Raw genomic sequence first — 26,692 nt, 5'->3', positions numbered from 1 at the left:
CCATGAATTCAAGTCTCATGGGGTCATTTTGGGGGTGAACTATCCCTTTAAGAGAGTGAGATCCTGAAGGTCTGGCTCCTGTGCACACCACCACAACAAGACATCACACTATTAGCAATCAATGACTTGTGGTTATGTGAATATAGTTTAGATTATCACAACAAATCTAAGTAAATAGGCCTGAATATTGGAGGAAGCAATTCATTGATGAGTTAATGTGAGGAGTTGTTTACATGCTTTCTGTCACACTGAAAAATAATGGGTAACATTGCTATACTGTATACCATGCCTCATAGGGTGAATGGTCTTTGCACAAGTTATTTTTTTATTGCACATTATAATCAACATATTAGGAAGCAAGGCTATGGGAGGGGAGAGCAGCATTGGACATTCCAACCTTTTTTACCATGAAAGGTTGATAGATAGATAGATAGATAGATAGATAGATAGATAGATAGATAGATAGATAGATAGATAGATAGATAGATACTAGATGTTGACTAGATTACTGCTTTTAGTTTAATTTGGTATTAAACTGTTACAAACAAGGTTATCAGCAATCAAATATATCTATATACAGTATTATGGTCATTGAATTTCTGCTTCTACGTCTTGGTGGCACCACGACCCATGATGGACTTCTTAGTGTTTCTCTCAGGTTTCAAAAGGATTATATAACACTTTGGTCCAAACAGTGCCGCCAACATCCCAAAACTAGATGCTAAAATAGCAAATACCTCCACTACATCTGCATATTTGCCTGGAGAGCTGATATACGCTGGGATGAAGGCTATCCACACGGCACAGAAGATCAACATGCTGAAAGTGATTAACTTGGCTTCGTTGAAGTTGTCTGGAAGATTCCTTGCCATGAATGCTAGGACGAAGCTGAGGAGTGCCAGTAAACCAATGTAACCTAGTAACACTGCAAAACCAACTGTTGATCCCACCTCACACTCATAGACTATCTTATCACTGTTGTACTGTGTGTTTTTATGAGGAGTTGGTGAGGCTAGCACAAGCCAGGCTGTGCAGATTATTGCCTGGATGGAAGTAAGAGCCAGAACTATTCCTCTCTGCTGCATAGAACCGAACCACTTCATAATGTCTGCACCCCCAGGCTTGGAGGCCTTGAACACGGCCAACACCACCATAGTCTTTACCAGGATACATGAGACACAGAGCACAAAGCTGATCCCAAATACTGCATGCCTCAGCTGACATGTCCAGAGCCTGGGACGGCCAATGAACAGAAGTGAGCAGATGAAACACAGTATCAGTGACAGCAAAAGTTGGAAACTGAGTTCTGAGTTGTTGGCGCGTACCATGGGTGTGTCACGATGATAGACAAAGATTCCCAGGACAATGGCACAGATAAGTGTGCCTAGCAATGAGATGGTTGTCAAGGAGATACCCAGGACCTCATGGTAGGAGAGGAACTCCATGCTCTTAGGGACACAGTGGTCACGCTGGGGACTGGACCAGAAGTCCTCTGGACAACTGGTGCACTCTGTAGAGTCTAACAAAGACGGAAAAGTTAAAGGGACAGACAAGTAGTTGAAAATTGCACAATCTACATACAAATTCTGCTCACTTAAAATAATTTTAAACAAGGTCCCAAAGTATCTGTCAAATAACTTTTCACTTAAAAATAAAACTCACCAGTATTAAACTCTAGGCCTAGTGGGTAACCATCACAACTCAATGAATGAATGAATGAATGAATGAATGAATGAATGAATGAATGAATGAATGAATCAATCAATCAATCAATCAATCAATCAATCAATCAATCAATCAATCAATCAAGCAAGCAAGCAAGCAAGCAAGCAAGCAAGCAATCAATCAATCAATCAATCAATCAATCAGTCAAACAAACAACCTGTCTGATTGCTGATCTCTCCCTCAGAACAAACAATGCAGTCGAAGCAGCAGACAGGTTCTCCTTTCCTTCTGGCCACACGGGTTCCAGGGGAACAGCTCTCACTGCACACTGACCGAGGAGGCTACAGAGGAAAGGAACAATGATCAGTTTCAGTCTGAATTACATTCACACCATGAGCTCAACATTAGTTATTTTAGAAAACCAAAGTGACCTTTTTGGTTTCAAAGTTCCAGAAGATTTCGTCTTCATCAAGGATGAGTTCTTCATCTCCGGAGACTGACTTCTTGACCACACCCACATTGTGAACGTTCACGCTTCCATCAGGGAGCCACACCCAGTTCATGACATCATAGATTGGTAAAGGATCACCATTCTCATCAAATGATACATCATCACCAAATGAAGTGGTGAAGTTGACCTTTTCCAGGTAATAGACAAGCTAGAAATTGTGATGAGGAAAATAATTAAGAACTTAAAGGGGTTTTACCACTCATTGTCAACATTTAACCATGTCATTTATATAATTTAGAGCTGATTTGCAGCCAAGAGCACAGGAACCGATTCTTTTTCGGGTAATGTGATCAGTGACAACGGCAAGAGCGGTCTGTGGCCTGCCCTAGTCAGCCTGCAGTCTAACATGGTGATTTTACCTCCAGCAGAAACGGCTTGGCTAGAACATAATCCTACGTACTTGTAAGGGTCTTTTTTAGCCAAGTCAGTTATATTGTATACAAGTATGTCTTGTGAAAACAAATATAATCATATACCAGTTGTAAACAGCTATGATTTACTTTCAAAGCGAAGATATTTTGTCAACTTAAAGGGGAATTTTGGACCACAGTTTTCTTACCTTTTCTATGATGTTATGATATCTTAGGATGAATGGTAGAAGAATGAGTAGAAAAATGTCATAACTCCATCCCGGGTCTGCCACAGCTTAAAACGTGCGCCAATAGGCCTTGCGTTAGATCGCATATTTTAATAGTTTTTTTAGATCTGCCGTTCATAGTGTCCTAGTGTCCAAAATTCCCCTTTAATCTGGACACTCATTCATACTCCAATTTACCCCTTAAAGGTGCTATGCCATGGCCCGAAATGATCATACTGTACGTCATGTGGTCTCTCTGAAAACAGTCTGAAAACGTATCACAGATTGATTGGCATATGCTCTGAGTTTGCCTCTCACACTCGCATCAAATCGACCAGCAAAATTAGGAAGTGATCTCAACATAATTTGTCTTTTATTTGTAAATCTGTGTATGTATATTCTCCTTCAAATATCTTAGTTACACCAACATCGTTCATGTGAAGTAGTTTGTTTATGCTTGAAATGATAAAAATCGCTACAGTTTGAACCCTGCATGGATCTCCGTCTCTCCGAGGGGACTTTGAGAGCTCCCCGGAGCCGCTCTGTGTCGCCCGCTGGTCGGGGAGAAATACACGCATTGTATCTCAAGCCAGCGCCAGTTGGCTACATCCCGTCCCTCCCTCCAGCTGACTCACAGTAGCTCTATGCGCTAGCCAGCCCAGCACATCAGAACTAACCCATACAACGGCACTTCAAAATGAGTAAACTCAAGCCATTTTCTCCGAAGCCATGGGGAGGATTCCCGAGGAAAGGAGAAAAGACTCTGGATATTATTACAACCAAACATACACAGACGAGGACTCATCTTGACTCTGCTCTACTAACTTCCTGCTCAAAGTGGGAGATGCACGGTGGGTCCTCTCTGCACCCCTCGCTCACGGTAGTTGCAGGTTGAATTTGGATGACTGACAGGGGGCGGGCACATAACGTTTTTGCCCTGTCTATAATAATCAAATGTTGAACAACTACGTGATCTATTTATTGGCTGAAATACACTGTTGCAGTCCCATTTGTTAATAGGGCTGAAGGAGAAATGCATTTTTGTCCCACTCATAAAGAGATTTTCTTTAGGCTTGCTTTTAGCTTTTTAATGGATCCTTATGTTAATAAAGCCTGATAGAAGTATCAAGCTCCCAAAATTCACCAGATTACTGGAAATTACATCTACTCTGTTTTAAAAAATCTGTGGGGGGTGGAGGGGGGGGGCAGTGACACTGAGCCTCAGCCAGGGGCCTCATACTACGGCTTACCTAGGGCCTCCAGATCCCTAAGTCCGCCCCTGCAAGAGCCTCTGTGTCCCCGCTCTCAGATGCCCTGAACCCGGCCAGAATTCAAATTTACCCGTTACGCGTTACCACGGCGACGTAATACACAAGAAACAACGTAAAAAAAAAAAACTTGACTTTCTATGGTTTTGGAGCCACAATACTCTGGCATACTGTTATGCAGATACATGATTTGAACGTGAAACAGCACACGCTAACAGGGACTTTATCGTGGTTCGAATACGTCACACGTTTTTTCTGCAATCACAGTTCAGGCATTTGAAGTTTGGTCATTTTAAGTTAACTTTCAAACTTAGAGTGTGTCACCTCATTAAGGAGAGGGCGGACACGTCTGAGGTCTCCCCCGGAAATCTACCAAAGAAATCGTTCTCACGGCCAAAATATTCACCTTACACGCATGTGTTTTGGGCATTATGTACTGTAGCCACACTTCTTCTTTCACACAATGTGACTACCAAAACACAGAGACATACAGAATGTGAACTACAGCCTTCTGAGTGACAGGAGTTCCATAAGGCTCCTCCATTGTGACTCATGTTAATTTATTTATCATTTGGCAAAAAGATGTTCACAAACACAATTTCTTAACTCGCTCTTATAACTACGTTTTTGATCGTACCAACACAAAAATCGCACATGTTGTGCCTCAACATCTCGGGCCACTCACAGTAAAATAATTTGCATTTGACCTTAGGTTTTTGTGATATAGCCTTTTGCCATTCTTCTTGGCTTAAACAGGTCTATGGGTAATTTAAAAGCAGCAGATCTACCACAAGCTTGTAGAGCGTTGCGACCTGTAGCGACGAATGCTACAAAAATGCTTTAATTACAGTGCTGAAAGCAGACCGTAGGCCAGCAGTCAGCCGTCCCAGTGGTTCTCAAAGTGCGGTTAGGTGACCCCCAGGGTTCCTTGCGGATTGGCCAACTCCAGTTTATTTGTAGCGCACGCACGCACACACGCACGCACGCACGCACGCACGCACGCACGCACGCACGCACGCACGCACGCACACACACGGACACACACGGACGGACGGACGGACGGAAATTGCCAATCTACAGGTTGCTCTGTGAAACCTTGTGAGCTTGTAGATCGGCAATTTTCCAGCCCATAGCGATCACCCTGTCTAAATGGAAGTACCATCCAAGGAAATTACGATGACGCTTTACAAATCTGTTTACATTCTCCGTGAATGAAACGAGTGTTGTGATTGGTCCCGGAGGAAATACGTACGACGTAAGTCCAGCCCCTATAGACACTCCCTGCTTTAGGTCGTGACCAGGCTTTTCTCTTGGCAGATGAGTAAATCCTGGGAACAAGGCCAATAGCGATAAACATTCCATCTGTGCTCTCATTGGCCAGACGTCCCACTGGTTATCAAAGTGTGGTCTGGGGGGTCCTTGATGGGTTCCCAGGGGGACTTGCTGATGCCCCGCCCCCTCTGTTTTCTTATTGGCTGGGGTTTAACACTTCCGCATCTGCCGTCAGTTCATCCCACACACAGCCTGAGATAATGTCATAATGACCGATCGTTTCCTGCTATTTTATTGGCCAGTGTCTCCCCCTCTGGCTCAGACGATCCCAACACCTTCTCCCCCGTTTGCCAACTCTCACATGTACATAAACGTTCAGATTTCAAATATAAAGTGCTTACCCCCGAGCCACGGATGTTACAAGGCGATCCGGACCACGATAAGTACCCGTATCTCCCGTATTGTTCAACAAAAAGCATTTTAATCCCAGCGCCGGCCATTTTTTTTTGTTATGTATCAGAGTGCAACCTCCCACCTCCCAACCATTAGTGTCGCATGGTTGAAAGTATCGGAGGACATTTGGAGAAAATGGCCGGCGATCGGATATAAACCAGGGGGACTCGGCACCTATACAAGCGTCATGTGAACCATGGCTACATGCAGGCAGCGTTGCCAAATGTGTTTGCGAGAGAAATAAGCAGCCAGGTCTATGAACATTTTACTGCATGCGGTGTGTTTGTCTGAGTGTGTGTGTGAGAGAGAGAGAGAGAGAGAGAGAGAGAGAGAGAGAGAGAGAGAGAGAGAGAGAGAGAGAGAGAGAGAGAGAGAGAGAGATAGAGAGAGAGAGAGAGAGAGAGAGAGAGAGAGATGCCCTGATGTCGAAAGCAAGCGAGTTGTCCGCACAAGTTTATGCAATGGACGGAGAGCAATGTTTTTATCTTAAAGTCGCTTATAATAAGCAGACATGGCAACACCGAGGCAGAGCGGCAAGCGAGATTGCGAGAACGAGAGAGAGAAGCAACCCATTGCTCAGAACAAAAATACAACATTTAGTGGTTAGATTTATGGGGACAAAGCAGTAGTTATTTCTATTTCATTATTAGTAGGCCTAGAGGAGAGAAGTCGGACGGACAGTGAAATGCAAATCAGCCATTAAATAAAACAATGACGATCGGCTGGCCAATGCAGGGGGTCTCTGAGGTGTGAACAGCTCTTAGTGGGGGAGAAAGGGTAAGACCGGTCAATATAGCCGAAATATAACGTCTGGGACGGTATATATATATGTAATTTTATATTTATATACGTTTCAGATTTTAAAAAAAAACAGAGATTATTTGAATCGGATATTTAGGAAAAGTCATGAAAGGGAAACTTCCTCAGAGCTTCATGAGAGAAGATAATCCACTTTACATTCTCAAAATCGGCTTGATTGACGTGTTAGAAACACGGGAGTGTTAAACAACCATCCCATCAGGTCCCAGTTTCTTTTGGATGTTGACCCGTGTGAAGGCTGTGTGCATGTCGTCCTCCGAGATGGTTAGAGGGCTGGTCTCCTCTGCTTCCGTAGTAGGTGTTCAGTTCGTTGGGGAGGGAGGCAGGCGGGTTCACTTCAATTCTGGTTTTTGCTTTGCCTCCCGTCAAGGTGTGTACCGCCACTATTGAATTGGTCTCCCATCTTTGCAGTGTAGGCCTTTTTCGCCTTCCTGATGGTGCTGTTTAGGGCAGCGTGTTGCTGTCGATCCATGGTTTCTGATTGGAATAGATCCAAACTGTCTTTTTTGGAACTATGTCGTCTATGCACTTACTGATAAAACCAGTGACTGAGTCTGAGAGTTCATTGACATTAATCCCAGCGGCATCCTTAAACATTCCAAGGATTCCGTGAAAACAGGATTGGATTGGATTAGACCACCAATAGGGACAGGCTGTAATTGCTGAAGCCGCGCCCCCTCTATTTCCCTATTGGCTGGGGTTTAACTCATTCACTGCCAGAAAAAAACATCGCCAGTGGGGCCGCCGCGGTAATCCATTACATATTTATGGCCGGTTGAATGAGGGGTGGTTTTCTCGTCAAAAAACGTCTTTGGCAGGGAACAAGTAAAACAGCCATAACTCCAGTTCTCAGACCACCAATAGGGACGGGCTGTAATTGCTGAAGCCCCGCCCCCTCTGTTTTCCTATTGGATGGGCTTTAAACAGCCATAACTCCAGTTCCCAGCTTGCTAAAGGCCCCACACTTGGTGGGTGGTCTTACGGGATGGGCTGAAAAATGCTAAAGCCCAGCCCCTCTGCTTTCTGATTGGCTTGGTTTGAACAGCCTTAACTCCAGTTCCCAGCATGCGACAGGATTTCCAATTTCTTAAAAACATAATCCTTCCTACTTCCGGTTTGTCAGATTTCCTTGAAAATTCACACTCTCTGAGGGGTGTGGAGTTCAATGGTGCAACCATGTAGTGGATCTCTTCACTTCTAGTTTCACCAGGAAGTGGTTGTACAGACCCGAAACTAGTAATCAAATTGAGTTAAAAGTACCGTAATTGAGTAAAAGTACTTGTAGCAAATTAGCATTAGTTAAGCATTAGCAAATACTTAATTGTCTCCGCCGAAGGTGGAGAATATGTTTTCGCTTTGTGTGAGCAAACATTGTTAGCCAAGCTAACATTGGGCAAGCTCCACGTGACACGTGTCAATATGTTGACACCAATGCCTCTGATTGGCTAGAGGGACGCGTGACGAAATAAAATTCTATAAATAGGTGTGTCACTTCAAAAAGCTACTACTTTTTGAAGTGAGGTAAAACAGGATCAATCAGACTTGATTGGAACAGTACCTTCAGTAAGTCCAAGTCACCCGTCTGTGCGTGTGTGTTTCCCTCTGAGAACACCTAACATTGGTCAAGCAAAGGCGCAGAAGGCCAAAGCTAAGAAAGCATACTCATCTACAATTGTAACGTAGAAGAGGACTTCCACACGTGGATGTGCCACACATAGGTGTGTCACTTCAAAAAGCCGTTTACGTTTTAGAAGCGAGGTAAGACAGGATCAATCAGTCTTGATTGGAACAGTATCTTCTAGTCCAAATCACCCGTCCGTGCGTGTGTGTGTCCCTCTGAGAACACCTAACATTGGTCAAGCAAAGGTGCAGAAGGCCAAAGCTAAGAAAGCATACTCATCTACAACAGTAACACAGAAGAGGACTAGAGTTGAATTGATCCCACAACAAGGCCGAAGTCTTAATACGTGTTAATATGTTGACACCAATGCCTTTGATTGGCTAGAGGGATGCATGACGAAATACAATTCTATAAATAGGTGTGTCACTTCAAAAAGCCGTTTACGTTTTAGAAGCGAGGTAAGACAGGATCAATCAGTCTTGATTGGAACAGTATCTTCTAGTCCAAATCACCCGTCCGTGCGTTTTTTTTTAAGTGAGCTTCCATAAGCCAAGCTAACATTGGTCAAGTGACACGTGACAATATGTAATATAAATAGGTAAGACAGGATTAATCAGGAACAGTACTGGCGGAGACTTGTGCTCCGAGGAGCACATTTTCTAGTTCATCATAAATTCACCATTTGTAAAGCATTATTCATACATTACTAAGCATTAGTAAACACAGTTATAAACGTTTCAACTATACACTATGTAACATTAGTGAAGTATTAGTGAATACTTAATGTATCATGAATTTATCATTTGTATAGCATTATTCATACATTACTAATCATTAGTAAACACAGTTATAAATGTTTTATTCCCAACGAATAACCTAATCTTAATGTGCTTCAAGATGGTATTAATATTCCATATCACTACTTCTTTCTCATTTATAAATGCTTTATAAGGCATAGACAGTCCTGACTTTAGATGGGCTCACACAAAATACTTAACTAACGACTAGTAACTACCTTATTAAATCACAAGTTTGAGTATGTATAAGTGTGTAGATTTATACAAATAATGATGTAAGGTTAGTGAGTGTGTCAATACATGTTTATAAACACTTATTCATATGCAATCTGCTTAGTAAGTAAGCTTAGTAATTTATGAATAATGTTAAACAAATGATGAATTCATGGTGAATTAAGTATACTCTAATCCTTTACTAGAGCTAAATAACATATAGTTGAAGCGTTTATCACTTTGTTTACTGATGCTTAGTAATGTATGAATTATGCTTTACAAACAATGAATTCATGATGAAATAAGTATTAACTAATGCTTAACTAATGCTAATAGTATATAGTTCAGTACCTAAGTGATTATAGTGAGTAAAAAGTAACTTATTTGAGTAAAAGTACTTACAAGTAATCAAAGTGAGTTAAGGTTTTTCATTTATATTCCATTTAAAGTTGTAATTGTATTTAAACTTTGTGTACCTTTAAATGCACATTCTGCTTAAATACATGTTTTACTGTACATCAACTTGTGGATGTTTTCAGCAGTTTCTGCAGGAACTGATTTTCTAGTTATAGTACATTGTTTGCATTTTATGTATGTGATTACCTTGCTTATTGTAAGTCGCTCTGGATAAGAGCATCTGCAAAGTGCTTAAATTGTAAATTGATTGTACATTATAAGTGGTCAAGCGTGTGTGTGTGTGTGTGTGTGTGTGTGTGTGTGTGTGTGTGTGTGCACGCGCGTGCGTGTTGGTGTGTGTGTGTGTGTGTGTGTGTGTGTGTGTGTGTGTGCGTGCGCGTGCGCGCGCGCGCAGCGCGCGTGCGTGTGCGTGCGTGCGTGCGTGCGTGTGTGTGTGTGTGTTTCAAGATTTTCAAGTGGGTCATGATCCCATCCCTGCTCTATAGCAATGATTACTATCACAATATAGAGCTTTAACTAAAACACACACACACACACACACACACACACACACTTTTGATTTAACAAAGTATCCAAGTTACTGCTACAAACACTGAAATATATTTACTGCCAGGCAATCAGTATTACTATACATCACAATAAGAACATAGTAATTGAATTGAATTGAATTGAATTGAATTGAATTGAATTGAATTGAATTGAATTGAATTGAATTGAATTGAATTGAATGTATTATTCATACTACATTAATAATGCATTTGTCATCCTACTGTGTCCATTTGTCATGTGTTTTATCATATTTACATTATGCACTATTAATCTAAATGTGAGTCCAACTAGAAAAACTTAACAGGTAAACTGTGAATTCATATCATACCTGCCATAGTTGTATTGTGTGCAAACTGGCACAGCTGTGCCCAATGAAAGGCCCTCTTCCTGGCACACATTGCAACATGTCATGGAGGGCATGGGCCAGAGCATACACAGCCTTGTACACATTATACTCTATCCTGAGGTCAGACACATCCAACAGTGAAGTTTCTGCTGTTCCTAGGTCCTCTTGTCCAGTACACACCCCTCCACCATTATCCACCCACTCTGTAGGAAGGGGTGCAAACTTACACTGAAATGTGATCTCCCAAAACTGCCTCACCTGAAGAAACACAATTTAGACTTAAACATACTGTAAATGAACCAGTTTGAAATTAAATGAACCAAAATACTCACAATGCTATTTTCATGGCTGTTGTCAGGATCATTGTCAGGATGTATTTTTAACAAGAAGTCCTTGAGACCTGGTATCTCTCCACGACGGATGGCAATACCCAGGGTGCCTCTCAGGTACGGCATGAAGTTAGGAGTCTGGAGTATGGCCGATGATGTCCAGGCCTCACTGGCCATCCATTGCAGACCTGTCACATTCTGCTTTACCACCTATTGTGTTGAACCAAATATATTAGTATATATCATTTCTGTTCGACAGAAACCTTGTATGTCCAAAACCGAACCTGTGTTCAAATGGGTCCAATGTTGTTTTTATTTAGTCACAAGCTCTTTTTAATACTTTTCATAGGTTCAAAACCCACTGACAGACTTTTTAAGAATTGGTTATAGCAGTAAGATGTTTGATTGGTGTTATTATCTGTTTGCTTATTGTATACAGAATCACTGAGATCAAAGGGGAAATAGGAACATGTGTAAAATAAGCACACAATTGCTGAGCATTTAAATTGATGAATCTAGAGAGTGATTATATTGCATTGCATAAAAAAAGCTTTAAAAATATATTTTTTATTCTGAAAGAATGTGTACTTCAATATAGCTAATTTCATATTTCTTATAATTAGGAATGCATCATGAATAATAAACCAAACCTCCTCCAGAAGTTTAGCCAAACGGCCACCAAATACAAATGCAATGACCACACGAGCTGTGGATTTCTTCATCACAGAAACAATCCTCTGAAGTTCATCTGGGTCAGAGTCTATGGGCACAACCTCCACATACGCTAGACAAGCCAAACTAGACTGGGCCAGCTCAGACTGGAAGGATCTGCCAGCATTGCGTCCATAGTCATTATCAATGAACAGCAATCCCACCCAGGTCCACCTGAACCACCTCATAATCTGGAGCATAGCTCGTACCTGATTGGATATAATGGAGGGATACGTGCTTAGGCTACATGCTTCACATAGTGAATCAGTGAATCTCCTACACAGATTCCACAATAGAAAAGGTCTAATCATTCTCTTTTGATGCTGTCAATAAAGACCTTCAGCACCAGCAGTAATACTAACAAGATATGCAATACCGTAATAAACTCAATAGAAGGTATTTGTCAAGTGATTGGAATAGGCATGTAACTGTAACAGAGTGGTTCACTACCTCAGCCTAATGGCCTGAAAGTCTAATATCTCCCCTCAGCGTAAGGGATATCCCTTTGGCTTAGCGGTTAAGATGTTTGCTTTCCACGTGGGAGACCCGAGTTCGAATCCCGGGCGTTACATAACGATTCACTTAACTCACGACACAATTCGAATCACGATATTAGGTTCACGGTACGATTGTTCATGATTCTTTAAACACAAAATTATTTTCCAGACAAATTACCTTTTTTTTTTTCTCTCACACAAATTCAGTATTTTCTTCTCTTTTATTTTATTATTTTTTACAATACTGTGGTTTCTCTTATCCTCTTTTCAATACAGTAGCAATTTTACCAAATGACTGAAAACTCTTTATCAATTCTCTTACAAAGATCCTGTATTTTCTTTTGCACGTCTTTTCACATGTCAGTGACATCACTGACGAATCCTTGATATCTTTTTAACCAGCTTCTAACATAATGGCGTACGTCCGTGCAGGGCCGGCCGCTGCAATAAGCAATATAAGCGGTCGCTTTTTTTTTTTTTAAACTTTCATATTGTAATTATGTCATGTATCTCCTATCCAGCAACTAGCGTTATTATATTAGTATGCAATAAAGATAACAATGATTTTATAATGGGGGTGTTTGGGGGGGGCCACCAAAAAAATCTTGCTTAGCGCCACGAAAATCCTAGGGCCGGCCCTGCGTCCGTGCTACTTCTGTGTTGCATAACAATGACATCACTGTCGAATCCTTGGTATCTTGATCCTAGCCTTTCAACGTGTGTTGTTCAGCGGCATCACTACCAGCTGTATTTTACGCTAATGAAACACTAAACAGGATAATTGTTTCATGTCAACATTCAAGTACAAGTTTAACTAAAGTTTTCCACCTGTCCAAAATTTTACTCTGGCATTTTTTTGCATCGGAATTCATTTTTTTAATTAAATTGGTTTAAATCGTCACCAGTTTGAATCAATTTAAATCGATTTACGATGAATAGTTACATGCCTAGTGTGAAATATGTACTACTACAGTGATTGTCAAAGTGTCGTCGAGGGTGTTCTAGGTTGGTCCTCAGCAAATTCAGTTAATAGCATCAAAATAAGTTTAACCACTTTATCCCTATACATTGGCTATTTGAAAAGAGACAAAATACAAGCTCACAAATATATGAGCTTGTCGACCTTTTCTTTGTTTTAATCTGTGAACATTTTGAAATACTGTGGAAACATATGACATGAAAAAGTATATGAAAACCACTGTACTACTATATACCAACAGATCTAATGGTCTATAGAAATTCACCTGAAAGGCGTCACTTGGGATTGTTCTAAAGAAGGATGGGAACTGGTTATGGTCACTCAGACAGGCACAGGTGGCAAAGTAACTGACCTAAAAAAGGTACACAACATCTGTTCTCTAATATATTAAATAATTAACAACTGTCCCCTGCAAACAGAGAATAAGAGCATGAGAGCATGAGAATATAACAATAATCCCTGTGTTATAATCACCCCCCCCCCCCCCCCTCTCTCTCTCTCTCTCTCTCTCTCTCTCTCTCTCTCTCTCTCTCTCTCTCTCTCTCTCTCTCTCTGCTCCAACCTTCTGAAAAGCTGTTCCACACTCCAGTCACAATCTGCCAGCTCTGTTTTCATGCTCTAGCTGAAAGTCACATTGTCGGGCGGAAAACTCTTCTGTCCAAAAGGGTTTTCAGGAAATAGGGATCCAATGTAGTTATTATTTAGTCACAAGCTCTTTTTAATACTTTTCATTGGTTCAATATTCATAAAACCCACAGAAACACAAAAATAGCAGATCTACAAGATCACAAAGTCATATGGTGTCAGGTTGTAAGCTTGTAGATCGGCTATTTGTGGTGCTTTTGTGTGACACTGTGGTATGACAAAGTAGGGCATTTATGTACGAAAAAGGTTTCTGCTCGACAGCAACGATTATGTTCTATGTCTTTCAAGCTGTAAAAAAATTTGATTAGTAAATAACGAAGTAACCAAAATTAGGCATAAAATATGTCATGGTAAAAGGGGATTCAAATAAGAAACTTACCTGGGGCACTCTGTATAAACCTAATATTCTAGCAATAGCAATAGAAGTTGTTGAGGAAGCAGTACCCACAATTCCTAGCACTGGAGGGGAGCCAACACATCTCTCATCCAATTGAAACTTATCCTCTCTCCCAGTGACCAATGACAATGTTGTACGGAATGCAACTCCAAGCGACATACAAGTATCATAGATACTATATCCCAGAGTCACATTGGGTAGTAGGCTGGTGTTTCTGTTGATCTCATTAATGGCAAAAGCCATGGTCTGTGCAGACCTGAAGCCTTCAATGTGAAATCTAACACAAAAATCCACTGTAACCATACATGTTTATCTTGGTAGAAATATACAAAATCAACTAATCCTGGTACTATCAATCAAAACAAGTTACCTATTGTCTTGCTTGCTATTGTATTTGTGATACTCACCCATAGCAAGTGGGATCCTGTTGCTTGGAGGTGAAAGACAACTCAGAGTAGACAGAGTATTGGTGGATATGAAGCAAGCCACCCAGAATAAAGTCTCCAGCCTTATAAACTCTGTTCAGATTAAACTGTTCCTGTAACTCACAAGTAGAGGAAGGTGAGGAAGACAAAGCAGAGAATGAAGAGAACAATATCAAGATCAAGTACATGTATGAAAGCAGGTGTGTGTCTAGAGAAACCCTCATGACTGTCCTCCTCTGTCTAACAACCTCCCCCCATTCTAAATCCATTGTCCAGTTGCTAAATTTTATACACACTGCTCTGCCGTCCCCTGTGCCATCTGATGCCACTACGTAATCTTTCACACCACGCATCAATGCTATGCCATCCCCTGTATCACCATTACGTAATCTTTCACAGTACCTATCTGGCAGAGGCAGTAGAGGCAGGGCTTAATGTACATTAGCAAGCCTTTCTTACCAAAATAATGTTGTGTGTGTCCAGGCCTGGAATTTCGTCATTTTAGGGGCAAGGTCACTTGGCCTTTGGTGTTGTAAATTGTTTTAGGGCACAAAGGCCAAATGCCAGGGCAGGAAGGCAATCAAATAAAACAATGATTTTTAAGTCCACGGAAATAATTAATTGAACATGAAGGTTAAGATTTATTTAATTTTAAGATAGTACAAGAATTGTATAACTATCTGTGAAATACAACCCATTTATTTCACAAAATAATGTTTTGGCGAATTACCAATATTTGTACAAAGCCATAGTCTATTATTCTCAATATTTGTCACATTCAGCCCTAGACTTCACTGACTGTAGGTAAGGGTCACATTAGATTCACAGATTAGAGATTGTATGTAGTTATTTTCATTCAAATGAAATGTGATTGAACTTGCACTAATAATGACTTTAGTAGATTTTTCACTATTTAAAATGTCTAATTATTAATAACTAGAGGTTTGGGCCGCTTTGCGGCCCTCACATACTGTATAGTGAGTTGTTCCTCTCCCTTCCTCTCCCCCCTCTCCTGTCCTCTCCCCTTCTCTCCCCCTTCTCCTACCCTACCCTCTCCTCTCCTCCCCTCCCCTCAGGATGTTAGGATGTTAGGATTAGGATGTTAGGATTAGGATGTTAGGATGTTAGGATGTTAGGATGTTAGGATTATGGCTTGTAGATTTCACCATTTTATTTTTTTCCCCCACCCGACAGCGACTATATAAAGCCTATATATGGTTCTGTATCAGTATATGAGTCCGTTTTAGCAGATTTCATTCTAATTGGCTACTATGACTGCCTGTGAATTTCATGGGCCTGGGTAGGTCATCCTGGCCTGGCGGAGATCTGCCCTGTGGTGCGAAGCAGCACAACAAGTGAATTCAATTAACTTCAATGAGGAGCTGTGCACCAAAAACGGAATTAAAAAAAAGCTGAATTAAACTTCCCATTTGGATCATTGTTGACAAACGAACAGAACATGGATGTTGTTTGCAAAAGGATTATTTATTTCTTGTCCATCAGAGTGGTGAGGTCATTCTACTTTTGTATGATATCTCCTGTTTGGCCCGCTGATGCTTTTGTGTCGTATTAGACTGTATTGCGGGATTCCACCGGTTCATGCGAGGCTCGAAATCAAACCTACCTTCAGTACCACTGGTCATGTAGTACCTGTGCGCAGCTCAACCAAAGGCACTGGTGTCTAAAAAATTAACGTATTGACAGGAAAATCGCACAGAGGAAAAACTGGGAAATCAGCTGCTGGCGCAGCTTGGGCCACTGTGGCCGTGAGGGCACATCATTTTTCGAGTGGCACACGGACAAAGAGAGGGTCAACGTGGCCGCCGTGAAATTCCTGCCCTGGTGTGTTCTTTCATTTAGCAATAAAACTATGTCAACCTGTGCGTGTGTGTGGCCTCGATGTTTTTTTAAAGTTTTTTTTAACCCCTTAAGACAGATTGGGTTGATGCTGGTGGAGGGGTGTGTACTGGACACGGGGACCTAGGAACAGCACAAACTACACTGTTGGATTTATTTTCATGATTTTGTTTAGGACACAGTGGTAGGCTACAATGTTTCAATCTGTTTGTCCATCTTAGACATTTTAGCCCTGGAATACAATATTTTGCCCACTAGTTGGTGGTATTGTACTGGACCATTTAATGAGGTTATGTACAGGACCTGACAGACCCCTGTCATGTGGTGATGAGTGACATCACAGTCAGGCCCAAATTGGGCTCCTGATCCACAACCACTCCAACACCGCCCAACCACCTCAGCTCTAACACCAACACAGGCAATTGCAAATAAGCTCTTGGCCATTGGCCTTGCAGTCTTTCAATACGGCGACATGTTCCTGAGAACCTAGATATTACGACTTACCTGTCTATCAGTGGGCAGGGGCATCAATTGGCTTTGGCAAGATACGGCAGCTGCCATACCTTGGTCCCTGATCAATATTAGACCTATACCCTAACAACCACGTGTTTTACCAGTTTTACTAGCTGATACAAAACGCTGCTTCCAGGCTTTTGACACACACACACACACACACTCCACTGATTCGGCACAAACATGGTGATGAATTAATTCTGCTATTATGCCACCAACATGTGGAATGCCCTACCACTAGCCATCAAAAAGTGCGACTCCCTACCCTCCTTCCAAACTGCCATAGAAGAGCAGAGAAGAGAAGAACTTCCTCCTTTAAATTTCTTCTTAAAACTCACTGCTATGACACAGCTTTTTCTAATTGATTAATTGTTATGTTATTTTATGTTGACCATGGATTCATTTACTGTTGTTACTATAAGGCACTTGCTGTTCGAATTAAGTTATTATTATTATTATACCAACCACCAGCTTTACCCTAGTAACCACCTGATTTACCTTAACGACTGCCTATTAACCCACCCTAGCAACCACGGTTTTACCCTAGCAACCACCTGTTTTACCATAGCAACCACATACAAGACTTCGCGAGCTGCAGGCACACTTTTTAGTTAATTGTTATCGTCTCCGCTAGGCCGAAAGGCATGGCCGAGGCAATGTTTTGCACCCTGTCCATCCATCCATCCATCCGTCCGTCCGTCCGTCCGTCCGTCTGTGCACGCACACTCTCTGGATGCCAGAACAGAACCTTTTTTTCACATGGGCCTGTTATAGTGCCACCAGGAGGCCGTTTTTTTTGCAAAACACATTTTTTGACAGTACTCCTACAGATTTTGTCCCAACATCACGCAAATCGGTAGACAGTATCTCTACAGTCAATAAACGAAACAGGTCTTTCAGATTTCTCATATTCCATCCTGATTGGCTAAGAATGGCTTCTAAAGTTTGCATGAGTGCTCTGTTTTGAACAAAATGCCTCAAATCATGAAGACAGCCTGCAATTTCCAATTTGTGTTTTTACCTATAACTGCACCGATCTGTGTAGAACTTTGTATGCACGCTCCCTAGAGGCCAGGGAAAAACCTTTGCCCTGCATTTTTCACATCTGCCTTTTATGGAAAACACATTTTTCGATATTACTCCTTCAGATTTTATTCAATTTTTTAGCAAATCGGTACACATGAGCTCAATAGTCATGTGATCAAGACATATCTGTTTGATTTTTCATATTCCATCCTGATTGGCTAAGATTGACATCTAAAGTTTGCAGGAGTGGCCCGTTTTGAACAAAATGCTGCAAATCCGTCCGATTGCAGTGAAACTTTGCAAGCACATTTGCACTATATTGAGGAACTAATGCCACCCTTGCAACATTGCCCTATTATAGCGCCACCAGGAGGCCGATTTTGCAACAAAATATATATATATTACTCATACAATTTTTTTCCAACCATCACGCAAATTGCTACATTTATCTTTTTAGTCAAGTGATCAAGACGGATCCAATTTTTCACATTCCAGCACGATTGGCGAAGTCCGAACATTGCTGGCCCACACTAACCTACCTGACCTGGCGGAGACCTGTTCTCCGAGGAGCACTTTTTCTTGCACAACATTTGTCAAAACATAAAAAATTAAATACAATAGAAAAAGTGCTCCTCCGAGCACAGGTCTCCGCCAGGTCAGGTAGGTTAAGATGGGCCAGCAATGTTCGGAATTCCAGCCAATCAGGCTGGAATGTGAAAAATCTGACGGATAGGACAGATCCGTCTTGATCACTTGACTAAAGAGATAATATGTACCGATTTGCGTGATGTTTGGACAATATTTGTAGAGGCAAGGTTTTTCCCTGGCCTCTAGAGTGCACATAGAAAGTTGTACACAGATCATTGCAGATATAGGTAAAAACACATATAAACCTGTTATAGCGCCATCATGAGGCTGATTTGAGAAATTTCAAGTGGCTTTTCTTCCTCGGCCTACTGGGAATGTACGTGCACAATGTCACGGAAATTGCAAGCTGTGTTCAGGATTTGAGGCATTTTGTTGAAAAGCACTCCTGCAAACTTTGGAAGCCATTCTTAGCCAATCAGGATGGAATATGAAAAATCAGAAAAACCTGTTTTGTTTAATGACTATAGAGATACTGTGTACCGATTTGCGTGACATTTGGACAAAGTCTGTACGAGTACTGTTAAAAAATGAGTTTTGCAAAAAGCGGCCTCCTGGTGACGCTATAACAGGCCCATGTGGAAAATATGGGGCAGAGGTTCTGAATTGGCATCCAGGGAGTGTGTGTGCACAGTTTCGCTGCGATCAAGCCAACGGTGCCGGAGATTAGCTGGTCACAGACGGACGGACACACACACACACACACACACACACACACACACACACACACACACACACACACACACACGGACGGACGGACAGACAGGGTGCAAAGCATACTCTCTCGCCATGCCTTTTGGCCTGGCGGAGACAATAAATAAATGTCTGTTTTGAAGTAAAGTTTCTTACAGACATGAGGCTAAATCAAACAGTTTTAATTCATGTTTCAGTTTAGAGTTGAACATAATGATGATGACCCTCAGTGGGTTTGTTATTTTGGCCTCATGCCTTAATGTCGCAGGAGGCAACAGACACACCTCCATGTGGCACTAGTTATTAATATCTAATATTGATCACATAATAGTATAGTATGGATGTAATCTAGCTGTGTCCATTTGTCCATTCCCAATTCCAATACAGGACAGCGGATGTTAATTAGTGTGTCCAGGATTTCCCCTTGGTAATCCATAAAGCTCTGATCCATAGTCTATCAGATAGCGGCGTTCCAGTATGCCAGAATATAGAGCAATGGTTCAGTAGAAAAGGCTTATATTATATCCTTAAATTATTGTATATCCTATTATTTGGTCCTGTGACATTATACTTTGTTCTTCTCATCTACACAGGAGAGCATTACTTTATTAACGTTCAGCTGATCCATCGTGTCAGAGAATAGCTTGCGCTGTCAAGGTGTTGCGAACATGCGATGTGAAGCATCGTAAGCTTGCAGATCTTTTCTTTTTGATGAGTGACGCCGTTGAACTTGTACTATGGAGTTCTCACCACATTGACATTGGTTTCAGGTTGGATGTTCCTGTTGCCTTTTATGGTGTTAAAGGGGTATGGAACAATGCAAATGGGACGCACATGACCGAACATTTGATTAAAGAACGGGTGGAATTCTTCATCTGATACACCTGAGATCAGCACCCCTTCATGAATCGCGTGTCAGTCTTTGAGAGGAGCTTTGTGAATGAGGTCCATTGTTTTCCAATTCTTCAAACTAGCCTCAGTGTTGTACAACTTAAAGGGAGAAACTTATGTAGTGATGAACGCAAGACCACCCCAAAATTGGACTTATGCAGATACGTTCATTTTTGGATATTAAAATTATATCGGGCCACCCCCACAAGATGACGCACAAAAGGCCAGAAGCAAGACCGACCACAGTGACCTGGTCATAAAACCCCCTTTTTCCACGGACCCTGGGCTCCATCCAGGAAAGGGAGTTAAGGTCTAAGCCCGGTCGTAAAGATAAGGAGGGAAAGGAATGTAGATGTCCGTTGCCTGCTTCCACACTCCCCCGTTCACCAAACACACACACACACCCACACTCGCTCCTCTACTTTCCCCACTATGACAATGGGATAAAGACATTGTGAAATCATTGTTTCCTGGAACCAAAGGCCCACAAGTATAGCCCAAGTCGGGTGAAGAGAGGAACCATTGAGTGTGTTGTGTGTGTCACCTAGGAATGGGTAATAGAACCCATATCATCATATGTGCTGTGACTTTAAAACTACATTGTTGTCCAAAAGCCATGGCCACCCCAAGGAAGGTGGGGGCCTCCCTCACCGTGGGTCAACCGGCCCCAACTGTCCACAAGCGTAACAGGAAACCGTTATTGCCCCATGGAGTGTTTCACCAGAGACACACACACTCAGTCTTTCGAGATAAGGATGGAACCTGAGACTGTTTCAACATGAAAGAATGTCTGGCCAAGCGCTCACAGTGTCACACACACTAACTGGCACTAACAAGACAATGAGCTACAACTAAATGTGAATAAACTGTTTACGTGTTATGTTCTGTGACTTTAAAATATATAATTATTGTCCTGTATGATGACTACAACAACAATATGAACTTTGGTGGTTTTAAATGTGATGCTTCTCTTGTAAATTAGACTTCGATGCTTACCTGCTTCCTATTTTGACATAAAGCTGTCATGATTAGTATCTAGACAATTCTAAATTCATTGTGATTCCAAATATCCAGCCAAATGTGTTAATAGAAAGTCCCCCAAGATAGTTAGTAGAGAAGTTTTAGTTTTCATATTGTAGGAAGGAGGTTGCCACTCCAGCTGCCTCCACCACGCCCCCCCATGGGGCAAGAAGGAGGAAGGCCCCTCCTTCTCACTATAAAATAACTGGCCACCCAGTTCTCGCTCTCTTCCTGCTTCTCCTCTCTGCTACTCCTCAACCCAGATGATGACCTGATCCCAGAGGAACAGGGGGGTGAGAGAATGTATGGGGCACAGACCCATCGTACTATCTCTCCCACCAAGACCCTGGTAGAGTTTCCCCCCCGGGGACGCTCTCCTCTGCTGCTCCGGCACTCTGGGAGGTCTCGACTCCCAGAGACTAAAGTTTTTGACCGCTCACTGGACTCTGGAAAAAGACTGTCACAAAAGGGCTCCCAACCAGGTCGTATGAGTCTGAAACATGAAATTATGGCAACCATCTGACGATATGCTGTATGTATGTGTAGGCTTCTTCCTTCCTAAAGGGCTCCATGAAACGTCATTTTCCAGGCAGCGTGGTAGTTAATTTCTGCTCGATTCTTTCCCCACATGATATCCTAAGTTCCACTTTATCTACTAACATTTAAGCCCTCATTTGAGTGGGGGGAACTAATACTTTCCTTTTGGTTCTAAGCTATCTAGCGGGTCCCCTAGTAGTTAGCATATATTGATGGAGAGCATGGTGTTACATGCCCGGCCTCCCTCAAGATATGGCCTACATTGGAACCTGCATAGGTCTAAGCCATGACCTTTGATGACAGCACCAGCCTGTCATTAAACGTTGAATGAAAAACCACACATAGTTATGACGTACAACGAAATGCAGTGGCATTTCTGATCATTTTTGTGCATTTATTTTCCTTAATACATTTCTGACACTATTTTTATTAAGAAGAGGCGTGTGTCGCTCCTTATTCTCTGTTTACAGTAATACTATTGGGATATTTATTGCAAGTCTTACAAGAACTCATGTTACTGTTACAGTGACGTAAGTTTCAATATATATCAATATATATTGTAATAATTCATAAATTATATTTATATGATTTATGGAATATTACGTCCTGTACCATGCTGAAGTTATGATCGGCGTAGTTGTTACACTTAGATGCTGTCTTTCTACACTGTTAGTTTCAAAAAGGTATTTTCCAGATTGGATGAACTATAATTCCTAGAGACATGCACACATGAGTTGACAACCAGTAATGTGACCTAAACCTGAAAGTGTAAAAACAACACTGTGACCTGCAGTGCCACAACACTCTGCAGTTACAGATGTCCCTGCACTATGGCTCAAACCCGTGGCCCTGTATTCCCCATAACAGCCTCAGTGGTGGGAAGTAACTAAGTACATATACTCAAGTATTGCATTCCCCATAACCAAAACCTTAGGAGACAGGCGCGGCTACAGCGACTCGGAGGAGTGTGTGTGTGTGTGTGTGTGTGTGTGTGTGTGTGTGTGTGTGTGTGTGTGTGTGTGTGTGTGTGTTTGTGTTATCATATATGACATATTGCCTTTCTTTGGGCGGGTACAGTACATCAATAGCAACCATTTTTGTTATTTTAAAATCCCTAAGTTAAATCTAATAGTGTCTGCCTATTTGCTGTGTGGACTTGCCTTGTGTTTGCGTTGTATTGTACCTCTTTTTTTTTACTACTACTACTAATTGCATGCTTTTATACATGATTTTGATATAATTCTTCATCTTTATCTAATTTACATTTTGTTTGTGGTAGCAAAACAATACAGTCACTGTCATCCCTTGTGTCCCTTAGAGGAACAGGTTGTTAGTGAGCACCTGGAAAATAACCAGTGAGTCTCTAAACACTTCACTCAACTAGAGAATGATGTAATCTCTCTCAGCTTTCGTTGCTAAAACTGGGTGGAAACAATTAGAGAGTTTAAAAAAATAAAACTGCATTGCAGAACTAATCCAAAGGTTTCAGGGCGGTCCTAACTGAGGCGATGATATGATTGGTTTGTAAAGCAGTGGGCGTAGCTATGTGTTGTCGCTGGTGTTCTTGCTACTACCTTGCATTCAGAAGTGTCCAGACGTATCGGTAGGCGGACATCTCTGATTGTTTGGCAACAGCCAACTATACCCAGGTGGATACAAATTAAACGTCAGCTGAACAAGCAAAGGCTGGTGTTTCCCACTGATGACATCTGGCCCAAGGGTGATGAAATAGTGGATCAACAGGTGCAGTGTTGGAAAATAATTAATTTTCAGATCCAATGAGACCATTGAGTCACTGGAGATTGTTTCAAAACATGCTACCATTAATTAACAAGGACACAAGTTGCCATGTTTACTACTGTAGCTAGGTCTACAACAGGTACAGGGTCATACAAAATGAGATGAACAACAGCACATGGAAATTGTTGTTATTACAAAATACCCCAATTGTAATTATCTAAATAGACTACAGTATTCTAATGGCTGGTGTGTTTCAGAGCATTATGAGTAGTCATAACGTGTTTTGTAGGAAAAATATTTGAGATGTATTAATATTATATTATAGTAATATTTATTATCCCGCAGGGGATCCCGCAGGGGAAAATTAGTCGCCCAGAGGCGGCACAGCATCTAAATGTTACAAAGTTACAGGTAAAAAGTAAGTAAAGAAAAAGTACTGTTTATTCGAGTTTTTTCCCGTTGGCATTATGTCCACGGTAGAAACCTGGTCTTACTCTCCCTGTGTCCCCGGCCAACACTGTCTCACTTCCCAAAAGGCATATTGTGAATTCTTGAGGGTACCCTTCCAGTCAAACGGTGCCGTCCCTGGTACTTCCACACTCCAGGAATGCAGAAGTGCAGTTCTCACACGCAAGACGGAACGCCAAAAAATTGTTAAAACGAAATGCCGCTTACATACCTGTATTACTTTGACCCATGAAGGAGTGCAATTCTTTCTCATCTATATGTAGGTCACCACAATCGCCAAACCTTGTCACCAATTTTTATTCATGACAGATAATTGGTGTATGCATCTCTGACCAGATTACTGCTACTAGTTTACTTAGGTAGAAAACTAAATATATTACTAACAAGGTTATCATCAATTTAATCTATATTTTATTGTTATAAAATACACAGAAAATGAGTTATCATTGAATTTCTGATTCTACATCTTGGTAGCACCACGACCCATGATGGACTTCTTAGTGTTTCTCTCAGGTTTAAAACTTATTATATAACACTTTGGTCCAAACAGAGCTGATATATGCTGGGATGAAGGCTATCCACACGGCACAGAAGATCATCATCTTGAAAGTGATAAACTTGGCTTCAGTGAAGTTGTGTGGAAGATTCCTTGCCATGAATAATAGGACGAAGCTGAGGAGTGCCAGTAAACCAATATAACCTAGTAACACTGCAAAACCAACTGTTGATCCCCAGAGATGGGAAGTAACGAAGTACAAGTACTTCGTTACTGTAACGAAGTACTTTTTTTGAGTATCTGTACTTTACTCAGTATTTATTTTTCGGACTACTTTTTAATTTTAACACAAGTACTAGTACTTTCTACTCAGTACATTCTCAAAACAGGCTTGTTACTTTAGTTTTAATGTTGCGCGCAGATCAAACGAAAATAAGCGCAAGAGTTATTATTTATAGCTCTGTGTGTCACGTTACTACAAATGAGTATTATACTTCCTGTAAGTAGACACCAAAATAAAACTAAGTTAATCAATCATTACCAGTGGCTCTTATTTTGAAGTCCTTAGGGGAAGTTCGTTTCTGTTGATCACGAGCTATTATGACTCGTCGGTTTGATCGCGTCTGAGACCTGTGTGTGTGTGTGTGTGTGTGTGTGTGTGTGTGTGTGTGTGTGTGTGTGTGTGTGTGTGTGTGTGTGTGTGTGTGTGTGTGTGTGTGTGTGTGTGTGTGTGTGTGTGTGTGTGCGTGCGTGCGTGCGTACCGGTGAGACGAATATAAACAACAACACGTGGCTTAATTGCAGGTTTTGGCCAAACCATGCTCCTCTGACTTAAACATTGTTGTACTGTGGAAGTGCGGTAGCCTTGGATCAAGACGGTCATAGTTGTAACAAGGCTAGAAGTTTGTCAAACTCTTTCAACCTCTGCAGCATCATTAGGTGAGTTCATCTACAACAACAAAACACAAAGTGCCGATAGAACGACAAATCAAGCACATAACGTGCGACTGCGAGCGAGCCTGAGCATCGCAAAAGCTGTGTGTGTGTGTGTGTGTGTGTGTGTGTGTGTGTGTGTGTGTGTGTGTGTGTGTGTGTGTGTGTGTGTGTGTGTGTGTGTGTGTGTGTGCGCGCGTGTGTGTGTGTGTGTGCGTGTGTGTGTGTGTGCGCGTGCGCGTTCACTTCGAAGTAGGCTTGTCTAGTGGGCTCACTTGCTGTGTTTGAATGAAGTACAGTACAGTTGTTAATGCCATCTCTTGCTGTATCTGTCTGTCTGTCTGTCTGTCTGTCTGTCTGTCTGTCTGTCTGTCTGGTTGTCTGTCTGGTAACAGTAACAAGATAGGTGGGCACTACAGACATCTGGGCACCTCAATGTAAAATATTTTGTTCAAACTGTAAAAAAAAAAATTGGGGGGCAGGGGTCTTCAAAGTTTTTCAGGCCAAGGACCCCTTCGCTGAGAGAGAAATGAAGCAGGGACCCCCTTAGCTGAGAGAGGGATGAAGCAGGGACCCCCTAGCTGAGAGAGAGATGAAGCAGGGACCCCCTTAGCTGAGAGAAAGATGAAGCAGGGACCCCCTAGCTGAGAGAGAGGTGAAGCAGGGACCCCCTTAGCTGAGAGGGATGAAGCAGGGACCCCCTAGCTGAGAGAGATGAAGCAGGGACCCCCTTAGCTGAGAGAGAGAGATGAAGCAGGGACCCCTTTAGCTGAGAGAGAGAGAGATGAAGCAGGGACCCCCTGAGAGAGAGATGAAGCATAGCTGAGAGAGAGATGAAGCAGGGACCCCCTTAGCTGAGAGATAGATGAAGCAGGGACCCCCACTACATATTGTATGAAATTGTGTTGCAGATTAAACATTTTCATAGATTTCTTAGATAGCTTCATAGACTGTCATCAGTGTTGTGTATTTTTGTTGTTGTTGTTAATTTCAGACATTTAACCACTTAAACCTTCAATAGGCTACTTAGTACTTGATTTGCTCCTTTCCCCCCTACACCAAACCTCTGCCGAAAATAGCCGATCTACAAGCTCACAACGCCTTGCTGTGAGAGGCGTTGTGAGCTTGTAGATCGGCTATTTTCGGCTAATGTTCCCCTGAGAATAGGGATGCTATACTGTAGGGTTCAAGTGGTTAATGTAAAAAAAAAACATCCTATCACACAAAGATTTGGCGGACCCCTATAGTAGCTCTGAGGATCCCCTAGTGGTCCTGGACCCCCTGTTGAAGACCCCTGGTCTAAAGTAAAGTCTACATGATTAGAACATGCTTAAACATTCGACAATTAAGGTCTAATATTTCTACAATTGCTACAAATTGCT

The 26,692-nt window shown here is 41.8% G+C and overlaps 1 protein-coding gene across 1 annotated transcript in view; it reads right to left on the bottom strand.

Annotated features, from left to right (window-relative positions):
• Nucleotides 1-605: 605 nt before the first annotated feature.
• LOC308093679 (extracellular calcium-sensing receptor-like) overlaps nucleotides 606-26,692 on the bottom strand; it is a gene marked incomplete at both ends in the record, with an annotated part of 37,885 nt that continues 11,798 nt past the window's right edge. Inside the window, 10 exons of the mRNA XM_080440006.1 lie at nucleotides 606-1,519; nucleotides 1,883-2,006; nucleotides 2,097-2,324; nucleotides 10,491-10,766; nucleotides 10,841-11,047; nucleotides 11,488-11,757; nucleotides 13,290-13,376; nucleotides 14,049-14,128; nucleotides 14,228-14,343; nucleotides 14,474-14,604. Coding sequence (XP_080296132.1) covers nucleotides 606-1,519; nucleotides 1,883-2,006; nucleotides 2,097-2,324; nucleotides 10,491-10,766; nucleotides 10,841-11,047; nucleotides 11,488-11,757; nucleotides 13,290-13,376; nucleotides 14,049-14,128; nucleotides 14,228-14,343; nucleotides 14,474-14,604 — 2,433 coding nt within the window. The remainder of the gene's footprint in view (nucleotides 1,520-1,882; nucleotides 2,007-2,096; nucleotides 2,325-10,490; nucleotides 10,767-10,840; nucleotides 11,048-11,487; nucleotides 11,758-13,289; nucleotides 13,377-14,048; nucleotides 14,129-14,227; nucleotides 14,344-14,473; nucleotides 14,605-26,692) is intronic.

This window comes from Gymnoscopelus braueri, assembly GCF_963280865.1.
Source record: "Gymnoscopelus braueri genome assembly, chromosome: 10".
NCBI classification, from domain to species: domain Eukaryota; kingdom Metazoa; phylum Chordata; class Actinopteri; order Myctophiformes; family Myctophidae; genus Gymnoscopelus; species Gymnoscopelus braueri.
The sequence above is the reverse complement of the archived record's forward strand: the minus strand, read 5'-3'. Positions and strand labels throughout refer to the sequence as shown.